Below are 23,554 nucleotides of genomic sequence, written 5' to 3'. Positions count from 1 at the left end.
AAAGTATCTTATTTTTTTGTCATCCTGTTTGTTTCAACTGTATAGGGTCTCAAATTACGTGACCTTTAGCATTCATTCATCTCCCCCCCTACATCTCTCTTCCTTTCATTTCATGTGGCCACATGCAGCACACAGAGCATATACTGTACTTCTTCTATCCCACCCTGCCATCTCAGGGTAAGAAATAGCCCGCAGACTGATCTCACTGCCCTCACCGAGAAGAATGAAAAGCTGTGTCATTAATTTTCCAGCTAACAAGACATCCCTCTTTCTTTTTTCTTCAGTCATTAGGGCAGAAAATGTGCAGGACATTTAGATTTCTCTACTAAAAAGCACACTTATGGCCATTTCGTTGACCCGTCAGACGATCTGTGAGCTTTTAAGAGCGTTTTAGATGCTCCAGTGACACCAAAAAAAAAAACGGATTACAGATAGAAAGTAGATTACGGCAGCAAGCGGCGCTTCAGACTGAGAGACCCAACCCAGGAAGCAGAGGGGGCTCCAACACGTGCCACGGACGAGACGAAGAACAAGAGGAGGAGCTTGGTGGCTGCTGTGGGTGTGGATGTATGTATGAGCATGTATGGGAACATTTACTAAGAAAAAGGGAGAGATTCTCTGTAACATGAAGCTGTTTACAGGCTACAGAATGGAGCCGCACTCCCTGATTTCTACCGTCGGGACACTGAGTGCTGAGCGTGAGAGGAAGTGATGCAGATAAAGAGAAGAAATAACAGAGGAAGGAGCCAAAGAGTACACTTTGAGCTTGTTGGAGGTGGCAAGGAACAAGCAGAAAGCAAAGAAGAGGATGACATAAATCCCTGGTTCAAGTCCCAAATGACTAATACACACACACACACACACACACACACACACACCCTGGGTCATCCTGACCTGAGGAGTTTCATTGACCCAGATGGCCGAGATGCTGCGTCAGAGCTTGTTGCCTCCTGAGAAATAAAGGTTACAGCCCTCTTAAAATAGCTGTTTTCCTCTGGAACGACCCCTGACCCAGAGACTCAGGAAAGGGCAGAAAGCATCCACACAGCATCACTTACTATTTAGTCTGGCTTTATCTCTCTCTCTCTCTCTCCAACACACACACACACACACACACACACACACACACGCGCGCGTAAACACTCCGGCCTGGCCTCTGAAAAATAACATTCCCATACAACATCATTCTTTCCAGCTGCCATAAGACTGTACAACACCAACACAACCTGAACATTTTTGCATAAATCTGCACTCTGCACATTTCCTCGGCCACCAGTATATATAATGTGTGTGTGAACAGGTGAATGAGCGCCGTCTGTAGTATAAAGCGCCTTGAATACACTATAATGCCTCCTTTTTCTTGATGTTTTTAAGCATATTAACTAATTAAAAGTTGTGTTTTATCCCCAGAAGTGGAAAAACGTAAAAAGAAAAATCTAAATATAACCGTATAAGCAGACAATCCAAATCCAAAGCTCGAATATTTTCTATATCAAGCTGTCATATCACACACACGCACGCTTTTTTCCACTATAATTTTAGTTAGTTTTAGTTAGTTTTGTAACCACGCGATACAGTTTCAGTTAATTTTTAATTCTCATTTTTATTTTTATTTCAGTGAACAAAAATGTTTTTTCAATTCTAGTTTTTGTTATTTCGTTAACGATAATAACCTCGTTCCCTAGCCCCTTACCCTAACCTTCACCATCACAACTGAATGCCCAACCATAACCCTAATACATGGTTACCTTTACATAAACCTAATGTAACCTGAACCCTTAAACAAAGTCTGAAATCTCAAATAAGCCTTTAAAGAAGTGAGGACCGGCCGAAATGTCCTCACTTTGCAAAAATGTCCTCACTCACACATGTTGGTTAAAAATGTGTACCAGTCCTCACTTTGTAGGAAGTACAAGAACACACACACACACACACACAGATGCACACTGTAGCAGTAGTATAAAGGAAACATTTGTGGAGTGGTGCTGGGAGCTATAACTCAGTCTACTGTAGGTTAGAGGCATACCACAGCTAAAACAACACACACACATAGTGCTGACACACTGTAACATACAGTTCTCCTGCATGCATACAAGACTGTTTTGACAGTTGTGTGCAGGTCCAGCCTTGCAGAAGGAGAGCAGCTGAAACTGGAGACGACAAAAACAAGCGGGCTGGGACTAAAGACTGGGAGGCTGGGTGGAGAGGTGGCGGGGGGGAACAGTGGGAGAAAACCAGCTGAGCAGCTTCTCTCTGGATATACGTGTGTGTGTGTGTGTGTGTGTGTGTGTGTGTGTGTGTGTGTGTGTGTGTGTGCGCATGTGTCAGTCAGGGTCCCAGTAGGCAGCCTGAACAGCGCCCGCCCACACACACACATACGCACACACACACACACACACACACACACACACACACTCAGTTCCCCTGTTGCTGCTTCCTGTTTGTCTCCTCTGTGACAGCAGTGTCTCTGCTCTCCTTGTGTTTTTGTGATAAAGTAACAGACTGTTGAGGCTACAAGCAGCAATGTTACAAAATAAAAAAAATCTGCCATGTATTAACAAAAAAACAATCAACAATCCACTTTATGTTATGTTATGATGCACTTATTTTCCATAGAAACTGTCTCAGAAAAACATTGAATATACACTCTTTTGTGAGAACAATGACACATCTGTAGACATCAAGGTTATAGATTAGATATAGGTTTTTAGAGTGAGTTTGCTAGTTTTAATGAGTTTTTATTTTTTGGAAAATGCATAGTTTTAGTTTAGTTTTTATTAGTTTTAGTTTTTTTGTAATGGGGTATTTGTTGGGTGCCAGATTCAATAAGGTCACAATAAATGTTTCCTTTAATTCCTTTGTCTGATCCATCTCAGCCCCAATAAGGTTATTAAGTCATAAAACCAGATAGATTAATAGATTTCATATCAACCAAAATGGTTTACGCATGAAAAAAGTTGACAAAGACGAAAACTAAGTTATTTCGCTAGTTTCGTTAACTATAATAACCTTGATACATACACACACCACTTCTGACAAATATGGAACGCCTATGTAATTATGTAGAATTATTTATATTTACATTCCACTGAAATGTTTTTTTTTATGAAAAGAAAGTAAAATGTATATTAATAATAATCAGTTAGTTTTCATTAACTATAATAACCTTGGTAGACATACACTGTAAACATCACACACACACACACACACACACACACACACACACACACACACACTATAGATCCATGTGTCCTCGTGTGGATGAAATAGTAATGAGTAGAGGTCTTTTTTTGGCTCCCAGCCAGAGCAGCAGAGCAGGAGTGAATAATAAATTACTAATGTATACTCTCTCTCTTTTAACCACTCTCTCCCTGTGTCTCTCGCCCTCACGTGGCCTCTCCTGTGAGGCAGCACTTTCTCTGACTGATGAGATCATCCTGACCGCTCTCTTTCCTCATTCCCTCCATCACTCCCTCTTCTCTTCTCTTCTCTTGTCTCCACCTCGCTGCTCATCCCTTTCCCCTCTAGTCTCTTGTCAACTGCTCAGCCATCTGTCTCCTCCTTCGTGCATCTTTTCACTTTTCCGGATGCATCTGTCTCCCTGTCTCTGTCCACTGACCCTCCTCATCACTGTCTAATGAAGTGTCTCTTCACCGTGCGCTCATATTCCACTCTCTTGCCTCTATGTCCTCTTACTCTTCTTCTGTTATTGTCACAAAAACTATGTCAGAACAGCTTGTCAACTTTTCTTAGATTGTTTATTTTTTATCTTTGCGGCTGTAACAAAGAAACTTCCCCACTGTGGGATTAATAAAGTCAAATCTGAATCTGAAATCTGAATCAACAAAACTTCACTGTCAACTATGTAAGTATTTTCTCACAGATTGTGTTTTTTCTGATGTATCACAAAAATATTTCGGTAACACTTTCTATGACTCCTATGTCTATAAAATAATGCATAATCAACATCATGCATTATAATCTGCTTATAGCACTTCATAATTACAGTTATAAACACTGCTTAATGCTTAATAACAATAATCATAATAACAATGCATTTCAAATGACTTATAAGGTAAGTAAGTGGCCGGATATATAAGTGCAGTCTATTTACCAAGTATTGTAATGATTTATAACTGCTGCAAGGATAATAGTGTATGATATTTCTAGTAGTTATTGTCACAAAAACTATGTCAGAACAGCTTGTCAACTATTATCAATGCCTATTAACTATAATATTCTACATCAATTATACCTTACCCCAGAAAAATTACATTCATTCAAATCTAACCTGTCGGAAATGTGCTTCGGATGTGATGCTGAAGTTGGTTCCTTTTTGCACTGTACCTGGCTGTGTATGAAAGTTAGACCCTTCTGGCATGATATCTGTTCCACTTTAACCAAGATCACAGGAATAAATGTTCCAGTGGACCCTGAACTTTGTTTATTGGGGAACTTTACAAGTATTCGCCGCTCTTTGAACAATGCACAGCTCAAATTAATTGAAGTTGCTCTATGTGTGGCTAAAAAGTGCATCATGCATCATGGAAATCTGACTCCCCTCTTCTTATTGATAGGTGGTCTGTTGAGATGAATAGTTGTATCCCTCTGGAAAAAATCACCTATTGTCTCAGAAAACGATAGAACACCTTTCTGAAAATTTGGCAGCCATATTTAGACCATATCGGTACATCTCTTACACCAAGTGCTTAATGTAATCGTTTGTATTTACCTTGAACACCGACCCTTTTTTTTTTTTTTTTTGTTAGATTGGGCGGCTTTGTTATGTCTCTATACTGTTGGTATATTGTATGTTTATATTTGTACACATTACATGTATAAAACTGAAAATAAAATATTTAAAAAAAAAAAAAAATGCTTCTTCAGACATCTCTTCTCTCCCTTTATCTTGACATATATTGACATGCATTGACATGTATTGACAGACTGCTTCAACAGGAACTCTAATAACCACATGTTGCAACCAAGGTCTGCAGAAGAGCATCTCTGAACCACAACACCTGCAATCTTGAAGCAGATGTACACATTGCTAGCTGATATTGTGGCCGCAAAGCGTTGCAAACAGTTGTAAAACTTTAATACTCACTGTCAGAGAAGTGAAGGTCATGCACATGCCTCCAAACCCGTTCATCGCCAAGGCAAAGAAGATCAGGATTGACAGATCTGCGGGAGAAAAGAGCAAATTATTGACACATGCAGATTTGGTTACTGTGCTGACACAAAGCTAACACCCACACATTCTGTCTGAATGATTAAGGTGTCACCTATGCATCAATGCGCTGCATGCAACATGGTCTAACAGAAATCTGTGAAATAGCCACGGATTTCGCTTAACTCAAAATCCGTGGAATAGCCACGGAATCACTCAAATTTCTGTGAAACTGACATGGATTTCGCTACAATGCAAGTTAAAGACAGTCATATTTTTTTGGCGAGATCTTCACCACAAAGTGATTATGTACATTCACTGAGTGAATATTTAGAAAATAAAGTATATATTTCTCGCTAGAAATGTGTTCAAAATCCATTTTTATGCAGAAACAAAGTCAAAATATTAATTTTTTCACTAAAAATGAGAGAACTGTCCGCCATGTTTTTTGTTCTGACCGCCTGAACCTTGACAGTCACGTGACTTGGAACAAACCAATAGGAAAAATATCAATGGGATGGCCACGGGATATGACTGTCTTTAACTTGTATTGTAGCGAAATCCGTGTCAGTTTCACGGAAATTTGAGCAATTCCGTGGCTATTCCACGGATTTCTGTGAGACCAGGTTTGCTGCATGTGTATGTGCGTAAATGTGTTGTAGAAGATCGCCTACGAAAGCAAAATGATTGAGAGTTTAGCTGCTAGACAGTACAGCCCCAGGCTGAACATATGATGCTGTTAAAGTGATGTATGTGAGATGACATGAGAGATACATACTGTTGGGATCGTTTGCACCATAGGCGATGAGGAGGCAGGAGAAGGCAAAGCAGGCACTGGAAACACGAAACAATGGGTATATATAAGTCAATAAATCAACCAAACAGACCAAAACCATCTAATATTATATATCATGCATTTCTGAAGCCTCACCTGCCCAGAAGTCGTAACTTCCGTGGACCATATTTGTCCATGACGATGCCCATGGGCAGGGTGATGGCAGACAGCAGGAAGGAGCCCACAGTGAAGGCCAGGTTCAGCATCTCGTCCTGGTCCTTGCAGATGGGCCAGCCGTTCATCTCCAGGTACTCCTCTGAGTCAGAGGATGAGTTGGAGGACACGGTGGAGAGGTTGAGGCTGGAGATGTTTTCTAGATGGTGAGAAAAAGGAGAGACAGGAGAGGTAAAGACTTTAGATTTGAACTTAGGAAACACATTTTATTCAGCCCCAATAAGGTTATTAAGTCATAAAACCAGATAGATTAATAGATTTCATATCAACCAAAAAGGTTTACGTATGAAAAAAGTTGACAAAGACGGAAATCTAAAATAAATGCCTTGTTAGTATTTCAAAGGAGCTCATTTAAAAAAAGTTGCTCTTTGAGCTCTGAGCTTCGTTCACCCCTCCCTCCCTCCCTCCCTCTGGGGGAGCTGAGCCGCTGATCGAGAAGCCAGAAGACTCATTAAAGGTCAGGTAAACAAACTGGAGGGAAAACAACACAATGCAGGGTCAACAAGCGCCAGGAATAGTCCCAGCTGAACCCCTGCGTGGTGGAGGGGAACTCTCAGACAGGCAGCGGCTGGGTCGGCCTCCTGTGGAATCACTGGTAAACAGTCCACTGAGTTCATGTGGAGTCTATTTTTGTCTATCTGCTCTATTAGACTGTTGCCTCCGGCTAAACTCTGCTGCTATCAACAGACGGACGGACAGAAAGGGGACAGAGAGGACGGCTGACGCAGGCAAACAACTTCTCACCCACCTTGACTTGTTTTTGTCGGAAAGAACAATAGAGTCATAGCCTGCAGCTAGCACATGTTACAAGTCTGGAGGAGGGAGCTATAAAAGACTTAGTCATCAGTGTTTTTCTGATTTCAGTCCTGGGGACAAGTTGTCAACAGCAGCGAGTCTCTGCTGCGTCTAATAAACAACACAGCTGAAAATCTGCTTTCCCACTATATCCTTAATTTGTTTCCTGTTGACCTAGCTTAAGGTAAAAGGAGGGATGGAGGAGGTGCTGATGCTGATGGCCTCAAGGCGAAAAGGAGGATTTAGAGCAACAACAGGAAGCTATTATGTCATATTAAATGCATCCTGGTGCAGAAAATTGGCCCTTGCTCATTGAGAATATAACTGGTGAAGGGTAAGGGTGGCTTTAAAAACATTTGGTGACTGTAAATACGCAGCTATTAAGGATTTGTTTGATCTACCATGAGGAGCTATAGTGATCCATAGACTGCATGAAAGAAGTGGACAAAGTGAAGTCCAGATGCATTAGTGCATTAAACCAGCAGGGGGCGAGTCCGCTGGCTGTAGTTGCATAGAAGTCTATTAGAAAATGATCCCACTTCGTACTTGATTTATTACCTCAGTGAACATTTTCCTAATGAGTTTATGGTCTCAATCGCTAGTTTCAAGTTATCTTTAAAAAATATGATGTTCATTTTTGTAAATTATGGGCCCATTAGGAGTAAAATAGCCGATTAAAGCAGGGAGTGCTTTGGGCGGGTCTACCGTGTCGCTAACACAGTGCTGATTGAACTTTGAGTTTTTTCCCGTCTTGACGCTCGACCACACGTGCATTAAGCATCTGTTCTAATTTTGACGTAAGGTGTCTGCTGTGCATTTCTGCACATTGCTATCAGCTAAACTGATGCTATGTCTCAGTTTGCATACTTCTGTAATGTCACTGACGCTATTTTGAGTGCATGAAGTGTGTTCGCACTTACAGTATGGAAAAATGCAATGCACTAACCAGGATGTTGCACTCATGTGTGGAACGCTGAACACTTCTAACACTCAATAGCCGCCGTCTTTGCTGTGCATTGTAAGGGGCGGGACCTCCAGACTATTTCCAACTTTTGAAAATGTAGAGGAAGAGGAAGATGTGGAGGAAGCTGCAGCGGTACACTGCAAAAAAGGTGTTTAGTCTAAAAACAAGATAAAAACACTAAATCTGAGGGAAATGATCTTGCTGCATGGAGAGATAATTTCACTTGACAAGATTTCTTAAATTAAGATTGTTAAATCTAGAAATAAGCATGTTGAACGCTTCAAATAAGAAATTAACTCTTAAAACAAGATACATTATCTGACACTTCTAAATCAATTTTATCTTGGTAAGAAAAAAATGATTTGCAGTGTAAGGATTAAAACAGCAAACACTAGCAAATTACATACATTTGTGCTGTTGTTTCCCCCACTAAGTACAACTTTGACATTCTGGCAAGTCTCAAACCTCACAAATATGAGCTTTAAATCACCCCAAAAGCACTTTGTGATCAAACTTCTCTGTCAATATGGAGATTGTGTGCTCTAGCCGCTCCGGCTGGTGTTTGAAGGTGTATCGGAGCATTAAGTGCTGACTGTTGGACTAACAGAGATCACAGCATCTGTCCCCCAGCAGCAGTCTCCACTGCTGACTAATCAAATGGCCGAGTCAATAAGGGAAGAGCCCTGACCACACACACACACACACACACACACTGCAAAAAAAGTAAAGTTGGGTGAACTCAAAATTTCAAGGCAACAAACTTCGATAAAATTTTAAGTTGGACAATTCAACTAAATATTTTAAGTTTTGTTTTTGAGTTTGCTCAACTCTGAATTTCTCTGGCATGATTGTAACGTCGCTATGAAATGTCAGCTAATGTTGTAACCACAATTTTGAGTTAGCATTGATACGCTAATGGCTAGATGTAACAAGCAGCGCTGCTAGCATCAGTTAGTAGCCGCTAGCATCAGTTAGCCGCTAGCTTTCGCTAATGACCGAATTTCACAACAAAGAAATAAGAGTTAGCAGAACTATTGTCCCTTGTTGTGAACCCCAACTTAAAGATATAAGTAACAACAACTCACAAACTTGTTTTTGAGCAGACAACTGGCTTCCTTTGTTGTGCTAACTTACATTATTACCCTAAATGTCAGTAATTTATATTTCCAAGTTTTACCAAATTAAATCACTGTTTTAGGCCAAAAAATACAAGTTGGCTTTTTTGCAGTGCACACACACACACATATACGCTCAAGTATAAAGGCTGGCTGGGTCTTGTGTGAAAAGTTCTTCCTGATGAAGAATCACGTGTGGTCACTGTGTTGGGTGCTTCTCTTTGCTTTATTGGGCCACTCCATTCTTAGCTTCCCCTATACATACAGCTGATGTTAAACACTTGGTTTAATAATTACTAGGATGCACTAAAAGCTTTGGTTCCTTGGCTTCAAAGTTATCCACCTGTAGATAGCACCAGGATAATCTAATAACTAAAACAACACACCAACAGAAGGGTAATTACGGAGGATGTTTGGTTAATAATGCTGACAAATCCTTCCGTACACAAGCCTCATGCATGTAACAATGGCAGTGACAACAAACAATTAGCAGACAAAGGCTGCTTATAGAGGGACACAGGCATTGTTATGTGGAGGTGATGGGGTTAAGTGATGGTCACAAGAAGTATTTAACAGCCGAGTGGAAACACGAGACACATAAGTGGATACAAGCAGAGCATTTCATGAGAGATGAGAAGTGAAACAAACTATTCAAATCGTCCACTGTTTCTTTATGGGACTGATAAAACACTTTTTTATCTTTCAGAGACAACCAAGAATGTCAGTGATGACAGAGCCAGCCATGAGACACAAAGTGAGACAAAGAGAGGTGACAGTCGATGAGTGAGACGTCAGAATGTTTTTTTTCCACTGTGTGACAAAAACACACAGAGCGACCACAGCCGAACCGTGGGAGTGCAGATGTACACAGTGCAAGAACAGAAACTGTGACCTTTTACGGGAGGTTTAATTTTTCATTCAAATTTTTTAAAAGTGCTATTTCAAACAGGATAAATAATGAGTATTTCCATCAAATTTGATTCAAGACTCAGGGTCCATAGGAGACAGATATTAAAAACAGGAAACAATACTGGAAATAAATTACACAGCAGACAAAAACATGACAGAAACCAAAAATACAAAAAGATGATCTTCAGACCGACCAAAATAAACTGTTACGTCAGTGTCTCCAATATACTGAGGAGAGGCGGCTGGAGCTAACCTGAGGATTAGTTAGAGCAACCATCACATTATTTTCGGACAGTACAAGGCGACTCATAAATTTATACATCGGATTACGTAAAAGCGCTTCACAGGTGGGCACACCCAGGCTAACAAATAGCTGGCTTGCACTGTGCCATCTTGACTTATTTAACAGTAATCGCAAAGCTTTAAATATAAGCCACCTTTAGCTTGTGCATGCTGTTCACCTTGTAGTTGCACCACAAATGTGCAGCATACATGGGTGTGCAAAATGCTTTTGTGTCTTGATATATATAATGTGTCCTTTATTAACTCTGTCTGGTTCCTATCTGCTGTGTGGTGGCTCTCATTCGTGCTGCTGCATTAGGTGAAATTCTCCAACACACTCTGGGCCCGTGTTGTTTTTTCTCAGCCAAACACTGGACCGCCTTTACAAAGTGTGGAACAATAGTAATCTGGCCTCAGAGTCTCATTCACCCTCTGACGTGACAGCTGTTAAGGAGGAATTCCACCAATTTGACACAGTAAAGTCTGTGTCCAGGAACATGACGTGGAGCATGTGTGAAAAAAGTTGTATGCAGCGTTTTGTGACTCGAGTGCAATGCCTAATGCACTATTAAAAAAAATTTGTTTAATTTATGGTAAAATACCGGCAGCTGTGGTTACCAGAACTTCACCGTAAAAATGACAGTGAGCGTATGTAAATGTAATTATCAGCAAAAACTGAAATTTATACTGAATAATCCCATTACTTTTTGGATAATTGTGTGATCATGGTATTTCTCCATTAATTTCACATGAAAATCGTAAATTTTTTACAGCAAAACTGTGTGACAGAAGTTTTACGCTATTATTTGATTTACGGTTATTAAAAGTATCTACTAGGGTGATATACAATGTTTAATTTTATGACCTATTTCTGATGCAATTTGACAGTGTTTTACTGTAATTTCTACAGACACTTTTTACAGTGTAGATGGAGTTTTAATTATGTGCAAAAACACAAAATATATTTTGATATATAAAACTATTATCACCTTGACATGCACATGCAGCCAGACCAACGACCACAACAATTAATGAAGATTAAAACAGACATGAAGGCAGCATGACTTCTTGTTCTTTGTTGTTTCTGACTATATTAATGTCTTGAATGTGGTGCACAGCTCCTTTAATGATTATAGGATGGGTTCACATGTTTTCAAGTCTGTCCCAAAACAACACTCCTGTCCACTCACATGTACATCAGAACAGTTGCTGTATTTGTTGGCTGAGAGGAAATCTCTTCCTCATTCTAGTCAAATGTATGAGGCGATGGACAACATGTACAGTCTTTGTGCAAAACTGCATTTACAATCTGCTGATAACACAAGGCAACAGATGTCTCAGTCAGATAAATGAAGTGGATCTTTGTCTCTGATTTACATCCCTCCAGCAAGGAAACAGAGGGAGTTTGTCTTGAAAAGGTTTGAAACTGACTGTATTAGCTTCAGCTCAACTTAAGAATGCATTTTACACAGAACAGCACTGTGGGAGCATTGCTTTAGAATGAGATCCTTCTGAGCCAGTACAGAGAGGAGGTTTCTCATGTGGTTATTGTTTCAAAATAACATTTAAAAATGTGAACTTTTGCTTTAATCGACTGGCCTTCATAAACTCAAACTATACTGCAAAAAAGATGTGACTAAAAACAAGATAAAAACACTAAATCTGAGGGAAATGATCTTGCTGCATGGACAGATAATTTCACTTGACAAGATTTCTTTAATTGAGATTGTTAAATATGTTTATATGTATGTAACAGAAAAAAAAAACAACGTATGTAATTTAAAACATGTGTAAATACATATGAACACCAATAAATACTTGGTTCAAAAAAAAAAGAGATTGTTAAATATAGACATGATAAGCATATATGTAACACTTCTAAATCTAAAGTTGTTGTTTTTTTATCTTGGTAAGAAACAAATAATTCACAGTGCACTCTGCTCGGGCCAGTTCATCGCTGCTTGCAGCTTTAATTTGATCTGTTTTGTACATTTTTTGTCTTTTTTGGTCATTTTGTGACCAAAAGAAGATGTAAAAAGACACATAAAATGACCCAAAAAGAAACAAAAGATGTAAAATCACAAAAAAGACATAAAAAGTTTTTTTTATCTTGGTGAGAAACAAATAATTGTCAGGTCACTCTGCTTGGGCCAGTTCATTGCTGCTTGCAACTTTAATTTATCTTGTTTTAAGAGTTAATTTCCTATTTTAAGCATTCAACATGCTTCTTTCTAGATTTAATAATCTTAATTTAAGAAATCTTGTCAAGTGAAATTATCTGTCCATGCAGCAAGATAATTTCCCTCAGATTTAGTGTTTTTACCTTGTTTTTAGACACACCTTTTTTGCAGTGTACAAAGATTTCATGGTGCTTTGGAACTTTTTGCCAAGTTCTCCACAATGTCAAAACTATCTACTACTTAATAATAAACTAGTCCAGTGCTTCATGTTTGCACAGTTTCTGCACTGAGAATAGATCAACACATTGACGACTCTGTGAGTAAAGACTTTTACATAAACTGCATGTGTTGTGTCTTCTTGACCTCATTTCAGAATTTTCTGCTGTACAAGTTCACACTGAAAAAACTGCTGATCTAACACCACTACAGGTCAGTATCGACGCCCTCAGAGGCAAGTGAGAAAGAAGTCTGATCTAAATAGTTTCCTCTGAAACGATTCATATGGGGGCGGGTAACAGGTGATTAACCAAAAATTCTTCCAGGGGAATGAAAAAGGTTTTGCCAGGATCATTTTTCAAAGTCCGTAGTAAACAGTAGAAGAAGAAGTAGAGAGAAGAAACGACAACAAAAAAGAGAAAATGAGAAGAGAAGATGTCGACATTAGAAACACCTTCTTCTTCTTTTGGGTTTTCCGAGAGAGCAGAAAAAGGGTTTCCATCTCCCATTTAGTGCATTTACTATTTTTTGGGAAAAGACAAAGACGTTCAAGTGAGCGTAAAAACTTTTCTGCGCATTTTCAAAAGTTTCATCCAATTTTGGTGTTTCCATTAAGTTTTTTTCACGCAAATCAGAAAATGTCATTGATGGAAGCCAGCTGCAGATAATGGATAGATGAAAGGAGATTTAATATCTCCATGCACTTTTAACACGGGGTCATGTTGCAGAAATGAGTAAAACAAGAATAAAAACCAAAAAGTATCCTTGCAAAACATTACTTTTTTTTCTTGAAGTGTAAGTATGACAAGAACGAACACCGAAAATGATCCTTGCAAAATGTTTCTTTCACTTGTTCTTAAATCAGCAACACAGGAAAGAAAATAATCTAGATCAGACTTGGAAAATGGGTCTCCAGAATCTTTATTTCTCACCGGCCTTTCAGGGCTTCTGTAGCTCACTAGGAGCTGAGGTGAGAGGGTGAGACACCTGGAGGTCAGGCCGCTGTGGAAAGAGCTAAACCTAATCCAATCACATAAACAGGCCATCATAAAACACTGACGTATAATCAGCTTTCATTAAAGTCACACGTGCTGTTTCCACTGATAGACAGAGAAATAAGAGTTATATAGCATCTTGTGGAAACCTTCTGGGCTCTCTATCATGGGGCTGTGATAAAACCATTAAAAGGCTTAATTTGCACAAAAGAACCCTGCTCGTCTTTCATCAGGGCTCCTTTGTAGGACACAAAGAGGGAAAACAGATAGACACACAATCAGATGATCAAAGAGACAGAAAACAGCCTGTGTGGTAATAACTGTGGAGAATGAAGGAGTGAATGGTCTCATTCACACATCCATCTGCTGCCAGGCAATGGAGACAATGAATATGATGTTGAGCTGCTGTTTCATAATATGTTGTTGTTATGTTTCATCTGACCTACATTGGTTCCCAAAATCTGATTTGATTTCCCAAGCAAAAGCAATTTCGTGTCAAAAAGCACAAACTAATAATGACAGTCTGAGTGCAGCAGCTCCTGCTTTCACCTTTGATCAGAGAGAACTGAGGACGGGATAAAATAATAATAAAATCATCAAATGTCTCCGTCTGAAGCAGCACTTCATATCTGCTTTTGATGCTTGTTCAGAAGCTGCTGCTGCTGCTGGTAGATTGACTTGTTTTCCATGAGGAAATCCCAGCCGCTGGATCAATAAAGATCTGTGTGTTTGCTGATATGCTGCTTCTCTCAAAGGTCGAGACGAATAAGAACTGTAAATATGAATGAGACGGTTTTTAAGGTGAAACCTGAGCACCGGCTGAAAAAAAGCCTGTTGTTTGTGTGTCCTTAAATCTCCATAATTCCACCACACCCACTCAGCAAAGTGTGGCAATCAGTGTGTTGAAAGCTTTTGGTTCCCACAGACACTCAGGGCGTCGCCATGCAAAGTCGTCACATTTACATCACATTCAGACTCTGATTTCACCCAAAAAGGCCAGTATGAGGCTGTTTTGGTAAAAACTGGGACTGTTAGCGCCTGGGGTTCCCTTTATGAGGCTGTTTTGCATGACACATGTGTTCAGGGAAGCAGCAGCAGCAGTATTCAATATAAGTTGTATTAAAAATGTGTAACAATCTCAACACAAAATCATGTGTCGCTCAGATTACCTTTGAATTGAAATTGAAAAGAAAGAGGAAGAGGATTGGTAGAAGATCATGTAGAAGATTAAAAGAAATATGAGAGGAGTTCAAGAATGAAGTGAACTTTTTGTGTTCTGTAAAGGTTGGAAAGATCTTCACAGATTGGTTGTTCCCATGTCATCAGAGGAACACACGTTTTCTATCCCAACAGTTACTGCAAAAATATATGGAAACAATTGTGTTTAATTAATAAATAAGTCATCTACAAATTGATTGGAGTTCTTTTTCCCCTTCCAAATAAACAAAAATAGAAAATGTATCCTTCTGAGACGCAGTAGAGTGTGTTGACCAATCACAATTGAGCGTTTTTTGTGTGCACCACACACTTTGACTTGGTCGTAAGTGAAGACTGAAAGGGATGCTTTTTGTATATTTTAATCTATAGACTCAGGGATTGCATATTTTCTCTGGCATGGGAACACGTCAAGGGGAGGGAGACGTCTGGAATACTAGACTTAGACTAGGCTTGAGTCTAAAGTCTCAGGCCACACCCTCTCAAAAGTCTGTTTACTCTGCGTGTTTCGACAACAAGTTAGCCCCCAGAGGGATTTAGAGACTCTGGAGGTGACATATGGTTTTCACCATCGCTAACTGTGCACAACGTCAGCAGCTGAAAGCAGCATGGCTAATTATGCACAGAGTCTCCGCTGATCATAAACATAGTGATTGTGAATTAACGACATCGCTAACTGTGCACAGAGTGTCTGGTGCTTGTAGTAAACAAACAGAGATCGCTAAGTGAACACCTCCTGTAGCAGCACATACACACTGCACATACTAACTGCCGCTAACGGCGGCTCATCTTAACAAGCCGGCCTCCGGCTCGTTAGCTGCTCGTTAAGAAGAGTAAGAAGGAGTCGCTTGATTTGTCTCCAGTCACTTTCTTGAAAAATAGTCGCTAAGGGGGTCTGAAAAGTCGCTAAATTTAGCAACAAAGTCGCTAAGTTGGGAACACTGCTTTGCCGGCTTTTACAAATGTCGTGTTGTTGTCGTGTAGAGTACTACGTCACATCCTGCTTAGTGATCTATCCAATCAGTAACCAGGCTGTTTTCAGGGGAGAAAAGACCCTGCTCTTCTACAGGGACGGAAAAAAGTCCCAGCTCCGGACTGCTCATATTCAAATTAGGGACGTTTCGGCGAGTGAGACCGCCTCATTCCGGGTATCGTCCGGCTATTACTGGTAGTTGAAACAGCCATATTAGTGGGAAAATCCTACTCATTGTGCCTTTAACCTCTTGTGTTGTATCTCACTGTTGAAAGAAACTACCGAGTTCCTTTCTGCCACTAAAGCTTCTGAAACTGACCCCTATAACCTCCCGCTCTTTCTGATATGATCATTTAAAACTGACTCACCTGGTCCACTGCACAGGTAGGAGTAGAAGCCCTCAGACTTGAGCATGATGAGCAGGGATCCCCAGCCCAGCAGCACAGCAGAGAAGAGCAGGTTCTCGATGACCGCCGTCACCGCCATCCACCAGCGGCGGGAGAACGCCGTGGCCAGGGTGGGAGCCATCTCAGCGGGGTCGGAGGTCGCACTTCACTGGCCTGAAGGGAGGGAGGGAGGGTGGCTGCTGGAGCCTGGAGGACAAGACAGGACGAGAAGGATTATTCAGGGGTTCAGTATTCAAAAAGGCATTTTTGTTGTTCATAACTGAATGTATATATATTCATAAATACACTTAATTGTTTGCAAATAACCAACCTGGTCTCACAGAAATCCGTGAAATAGCCACAGATTTCGCTTAACTCAAAATCCGTGGAATAGCCACGGAATCGCTCAAATTTCCGTGAAACTGACACGGATTTCGCTACAATGCAAGTTGAGCGATTCTGTGGCTATTCCACAGATTTTGAGTTAAGTGAAATCCGTGGCTATTTCACGGATTTCTGTGAGACCATGTTGCAAATAACAGTTATTGTTCAACTTTATTGTTTAAAGCTTTATGTATACTTATATCTATATTTCTGAACTGTGTTTAAATACCAGCGTTGGAAGAAGTATTCACTTTACTTCAGTAAAAGTATTAATACCACACTGTGTAATTACTCCACTACAAGTACAAGTCCTGCATCCAAAACTTACCGAAATACAAAAGTATGAGCATCAAAATGTACTTAAAGTATCAAAAGTAAAAGCACTCGTTATGCAGAATGTTTTATATATTCTAAATATATTAATGGATTAGGGTTAATGTCAACTACTTTATATACTGTTTTGTGATTTCATTTATACATGTATCATGTCTTTCATGTTAAATCTCGACCTGAAAAGCAACTTAAGCTGTTGGCTAAATGTAGTGCAGTGAAAAGTTCAATATCTCCCTCTAAAATGTAGTGGAGTAGAAGTATATAGTTACATAAAATGTAAATACTTTAATACTTTGTTACATTCCACCACTGGTAGAGACCAACTTAAAACCAGAGTCAGATTCTTTATACTGTATGTGCACATATAATTGGCTAATAAAGCTTATGATCCTGATCAGGAGTCTTTATACTAAAGTGTTTTGGAGGATCATATACATTCCTTTGTTCCTGCCTGATGATGATGATGATGATGGTGGTGGTGGAGGTCTAGATGAAGACTCTTATAAACGCAAAACAGCTGAGACCTGTGAGGCGCTAAACCCCTCCTATAAATATTAAAAGGTCCCGCCCCCTGACAAATCTGATTGGCTGCAGAGTTTATCCTCTCTGCTGTTATTGGGTGCCAGTGACATAGCTCGTGCAGCAGCTACACGTGAGGTTGATGTTGCATTCAGCCCCTGTGGGGGTAGACTGTACAGGGGCTTTTATTGTGAAAAACATCATGTCTCTCTTGAGGTTTTGCATTTAAATTAAACGTAGAGATTCTGAATTTGATGTCAGAGCCAATGTTTTAATTTCATGAACTCATGCTTTCTAGAAAAAATCCAAATAAATTAATAGTCATAATAATAATTGGTGTTTTCATAATATATCGACAGGAGGTTTTATTTTTTATATATTTGCACAGAAACATAAACGGAAATGTTTCACTGTTAGAGTGCATGTCCGTCGAGTGGGACCAAAAGCTACTTCTGGTTAAAAAAACAACACAAAGTGTATGTTTACAGAAAATCCAACTGCACGTGAATGCAGCGCGAGCTCCAGCCGGTTCGAACCAGCACGGCGCGAGATTCACGTCATTTAGCTGTCAGCGCTCGAGCTCACTGTCTGTCTGCTGTATATTATGGGATGTAAACAGCTGGAGCATACATGAATACAAAATATGCATGCAAAAAAAAATACAACCTGATTTTCATCAATGTCATAAACAGAGCAATATACAATATTTAAAGATGTAGTAGGACTAAAACCAGCCGACATATAAATGAGATATTCTTGGTAGTAGGTTACCTCAACTATTGTTTTTGAGAAAATCTGCGTTTATGTCATGTATCATAAATTAATAGAAAATATACATGCAAAAAAATGCAACTAAAAACAAAATGCACATCAAAAATATAAATAATTCACGATTATCAAAAATATTTACGTAGATATTTTTAAAAATGATCTAATTGTGTAATGTTAGAACCATATTCTGCAGGGGACACATGCAAATAAGACCTGATTTTAATCCGTAATAGAAATAAATCAGAGGCGTTTATCACGTGTTCATGTGTGTTATAAACAGGTAATAAGTGTTAATAATAAAAACAATTAATACTGTCCTCTTATGTTGTAGGTGATGGCAAAGTGTTTTTGTCTGAAGAGAAACTTGATGTCATTGATCTGAGCTCTGAGCACCGTGACATGTAAAACATGAGCTGACACACAGAGCAGACTTATGTCTGATTATTAATGTTTTATCAGATGAATCACACACTGAGAACAATAAGACAAAGTATATCGCAGTGAATGAAGAGCAGCACTGGAACTGGTCTGAACTGGACTGAAATCATCCGCACAATACACACACACACACCCCCACCAGCCCCAATCTGCATCTCCAATCCGACCCTCACAGTAAAGTCTGCAACAACAAAACATACGTGTTCCGGTTTGTAGCATCAAAATAAAAGCCGAATGAATGTTGCATTTTTGCAATGTTTTGTGAGTTAAAAAAAAGTGAATGTAGATAGTCAAAACGTAAGCTTAAATTCTTCTTACTTCGACTTTTTTTTTTTTTTTTCAAAAATTATGATTATAATCAAGAAACAATCTTATGTAAGACAAACAAAAAAACTATGTGTAAAGCATTGTGAAACTCAAACTACAATAGGCTGTAAATTATCTTAAAATAATTTGAATATAAATGTTATAGCCTTTCATTATGAGGCTCATAAAGAAGATCAAGGTCTTTGAGACCATCATTTGAATTTGTTTAAACCTGAGTGAGGGCAAAGACAAAGATTCTGAATTTTCATATGAGCTGTGGAAAGATACAAATAACTTTATAGCTGACATTTTAGTTTTCAGATTGGATTTTGTTTGCGACAGATATATTGCATTTGGTTGCTCTAATTAGGGTGAAAAAGACAAGATTTATTTCCCCAATTCCACCTTCAGAAATGTAAATTTACAAGCAAAAAACATACACACAAATGTGTGTATTTATGGAGGAAATAAAATAGTATTTGATTGATTTTTTCCCCCCACACAAAACAAAAATAATAACTAACACTTAATTGTTTGGTTTTTCTTTTTCCCCTTTTGTTTTGTGTGATTTTGATGTTGTTGTTTTTTGCATTTTAAATATGAAAAATGTCCTGAATACTTTAATAAAGTCAATGTTGTGTATTCTTTAATACTGTGATTTAGAATATACATTTCTGCACAGCTCTTAACTCAATATTTGTACATATTTTTATATTTGTAAATATTTATTGTATGTTGATTTTTTTCTATTTCTGCTGCTGTTTTTGACTAAAAGCACTTGCCTTAATCTTTATCTATATTTTAGGACTTTGTCTGTAATTTTACACCAATACACCACAGAAAATTCCGTGTATGTAAAAACCTACTTGGGCACTAAAACGGATCACGATTCTGATTTTCTGAATGTTTTCATGCTTTTATTTTGAAGACAATAGCCGCGCTTTCCCGGAACTCACCGGGCTCGTTTGTCGGTAACTCGACGCTGATCTACACAAGAGGCGCTCAGCTGTTCAGTATCAACAACAGTACGGGGGAATCACCATCCTGCTGCTGAAACAAAGACAGTTAACTAGCAGACAACTTGACAACAAAACACGAGGCCGGCTGCTGCTCTGCTGCTCACAGCTGCTCATGCTTTTATTTTGATAAAATCAAATTCTAACTTTCATGCAGCAGCTGATTGTCGTCACCGAGCAAAATAAAAAACCAAGCGGAAGAAGTGATCGGTGTAGGAGCAAACTTATTTCAATCTCATAAATAAATAATTTATATATGTTTATTCATATATTGCAATAACATAATAAAAGACTACAATCAGAGGAGGGGGAATTATGATTTTTCATGAAAAACACTTGATATTTAAAGTTAATAACAGGCTGTTGCAGCTTCCTTTTCTGCAGCAGTGAGACAAAAGACAGCAGAGACAGGAAAAAGTCAACGAGACACTTTTCTGCAGTGATAAACACACTGTCAGAATAAAATCCTCTGTATGAAACACGCCAAATATGAGTCAGCCTCTCCTCCAGTGTGTGTGTGTGTGTGTGTGTGTGTGTGTGTGTGGAGCATCCTTGGTGCGGACCTTACCTGGTTCTATGGATTCAGGGACAATAGAGCCGCACCAGTCAGATGTGTCCCTCCAGCACCAAATGTCCCTCGTCGAGCAGCACACAGAGCAGCAGAGTGACTGAACGTGTCTTTGGTTTCTTTGAATCTCTGTTTCTCTCCTCATCTCTCATTTCTGAAGCTTTATAGCAGCGCAGCAGCGGTGCACAAACAACAGCGGCTTCCTATTGGCCCGCGGATGAGCTAGAGACCGGCCGCAGCCAATCACAGCGCGCCAATATTACATGTGTGTTGTTTCTCAATAGTCACTAAATGTTGGAACAACAGTCATCTGAGGTGTGTTGGACACAGCCTGAACAGCTGATCTGTAGGACACTCAGGATGGCTTTTATTTTGAAAAACAAAAAAGAAAAACCCAATGACAATACAGAACTACATTGTTTAATCACAAGACAATAAAATCACTTAACTTTACAGCAAAGATATGAATCAAATAAAATAAATTAAATTTTTTTACTGTTTTATTTGTATGTATATATATATTTTTAAATTGTACATTGATTCCTGTTTGTTTGATTTTACAATCTCATATACACACATCACAAATATTATAATATAGATATTATAATATATGTATATTTCTACCATGTTATTTGTGTGTATATATATATATATATATATATATATATATATATATATATATATATATATATATATATATATATTAAATTGTATGTAGATTACTGCTTGTTATGATTTTACAATCTCATATATACACATCACAAATATTATAATATATATATTATAATCCATAACTTGAATAATATATGTATATTTTTTACTGTTTTATTTGTATATATATATATATATATTTAAATGTACGTTGATTCTTGTTTGTTATGATTTTACAATCTCATGTATACACATCACAAATATTATAATATATATATTATAATCCATAACTTGAATAATATGTGTATATATCTACTGTTTTATTTGTGTGTACATATATACATATACATATTTTTAAAATTGTACATTGATTCCTGTTTGTTATGATTTTACAATCTCATATATACACATAACAAATATTATAATATATACATATTATAATCCACAACTTGAAAAATACCGGTATATGTATATTTCTACTGTTTTATTTGTATATATATATTTTTAAATTGTACGTTGATTCCTGTTTGTTATGATTTTACAATCTTAGATATACACATCACAAATATATTAATATATATATTATAATCCATAACTTGAATAATATATGTATATTTCTACTGTTTTATTTGTATATATATTTTTTAATTGTACACTGAATTCTGTTTGTTATGATTTTACAATCTCATATATACACATCACAAATGTTATAATATATATTATAATCATAACTTGAATAATATATGTATATTTCTACTGTTTTATTTGTACATATTTTTAAGTATTTTTTGTACATTGCCTTTTTTCAATTTATGCTGCTGTTTTTTTAATGCTCTAATCTATATTTATATATTTAGTACTGGTCTGATGCACCACTTTCACACTAAAACTTTACAACAAAAACCACATTTGGTCTCACGCCTCCTTTAAAACTCCTGTTTGTTCAGTTTTTACAATCTCGTATACACACATTGCACATTGTAAATATTAATATTGTGAACTTGCACATTCCTGTTTGCACAGCTCCTTCCCTCATTCACATAACTCCATATCTGTACATATTGTTTCTACTCTGTTTGGCTGAAGTACTTGCCTTAAACTACACTACTGGTCAAAAGTTTTAGAACACCCCAATTTTTCCAGTTTTTTATTGAAATTCAAGCAGTTCAAGTCAAATGAACAGCTTGAAAGGGTACAAAGGTAAGTGGTGAACTGCCAGAGGTAAATAAAAAAAGGTAAGTTTAACCAAAACTGAAAGATAATGTACATTTCAGAATTATACAAGTAGGCCTTTTTCAGGGAACAAGAAGTGGAAGAACTTAACTCTATGGAGTCTTGGGCTATTTTGTCCATTTTTGAATTCTTTTCATGTCTTTGTAAGTCATTTTGTGTCTTTTGGTGTCTTTTTTTGGTCATTTTGTGTCTTTTTTTGGTCATTTTGTGTCTTTTTTTAGTCCTTTAGTTCAACATAAAATGTGATTTTGAATCTTTTTTTTACTTTCAAAACACTATCATGCTCAATAAAGAATTTTAAATGTTGCAAATGTGCATTAATTTCAGAGTACACTGAGACATTAAACTGCATCATTTTCAATTAAATTCTGGAAAAGTTGGTGTGTTCTAAAACTTTTGACCAGTAGTGTATATTCATATTTTGTTTGTTCTTTTGCACCAACACACCACAGCAAATTCCCTGTATGTGAAAACCTACTTGGCTATAAAAGTGTTTCCGATTCCTGTCCAGTGAATCCCTCCTCCTTGTTTTCTATAAGACCTCTATATATAAGCTGTGCTGCAGCCCCGCCAGTATATAGGCTATAAATCCTCCCATTACCATGTGAGGTGACTCACTGTTTACCTCCAACCTGAAGCCAAACGTGCAGTTCCTAGAAATACAGGAGAGGAGGGTTCACATGGCCCAGAGGAGAGGGACAGCTGGAACAAAAACCACTGGAGGAGATAGTCACAGTGAGGGAGACACCTAGTGGCTGCTACTGGTCACTGCAGCCCTCACACTGCTGCTGGATTAACCCTTAATGGGACACTCATTGAAATACTTGCAAATTCCAAATTTCAACCCTAGAGAATATTGGAGGATATTACATACTGCCAGAATGTGTAAAAAAACAACAGAAATGTAAATTTACAAGCAAAAAACATACACACAAATGTGTGTATTTATGGAGGAAATAATGATATAAAAATTGCAGAAACTACAAAATCCCACTCAAAACCAAGCAGTAATTTTACTTACCACGTTTTCCTTTGACATATATAATAATTTAAACATAATAAAAATAGAAATGATATGTTTATTTGAAAGGGAAATTATTATCTAGATAGTGATGAAGTAAAAAAA

General features: G+C 38.0%; 1 protein-coding gene across 2 annotated transcripts in view; it reads right to left on the bottom strand.

Moving 5' to 3' along the window:
- Nucleotides 1–20,666, bottom strand: part of LOC131969518 (large neutral amino acids transporter small subunit 4-like) — a 43,339-nt gene extending 22,673 nt beyond the window's left edge. For both annotated transcript variants that reach the window (XM_059330565.1, XM_059330566.1), the window contains exons 1-5: nt 20,545–20,666; nt 16,192–16,416; nt 6,102–6,318; nt 5,949–6,004; nt 5,108–5,184 (exon numbers count right to left, since the gene is read on the bottom strand). In XM_059330565.1, coding sequence (XP_059186548.1) covers nt 5,108–5,184; nt 5,949–6,004; nt 6,102–6,318; nt 16,192–16,351 — 510 coding nt within the window. In that variant the 5' untranslated portion in view covers nt 16,352–16,416; nt 20,545–20,666. The remainder of the gene's footprint in view (nt 1–5,107; nt 5,185–5,948; nt 6,005–6,101; nt 6,319–16,191; nt 16,417–20,544) is intronic.
- Between the last annotated feature and the right edge of the window lie 2,888 nt (nt 20,667–23,554).

This window comes from Centropristis striata, chromosome 4, assembly GCF_030273125.1.
Source record: "Centropristis striata isolate RG_2023a ecotype Rhode Island chromosome 4, C.striata_1.0, whole genome shotgun sequence".
NCBI classification, from domain to species: Eukaryota; Metazoa; Chordata; class Actinopteri; order Perciformes; family Serranidae; genus Centropristis; species Centropristis striata.
Note: the sequence above shows the minus strand (reverse complement) of the source record. Positions and strands in the feature narration are given on the sequence as shown.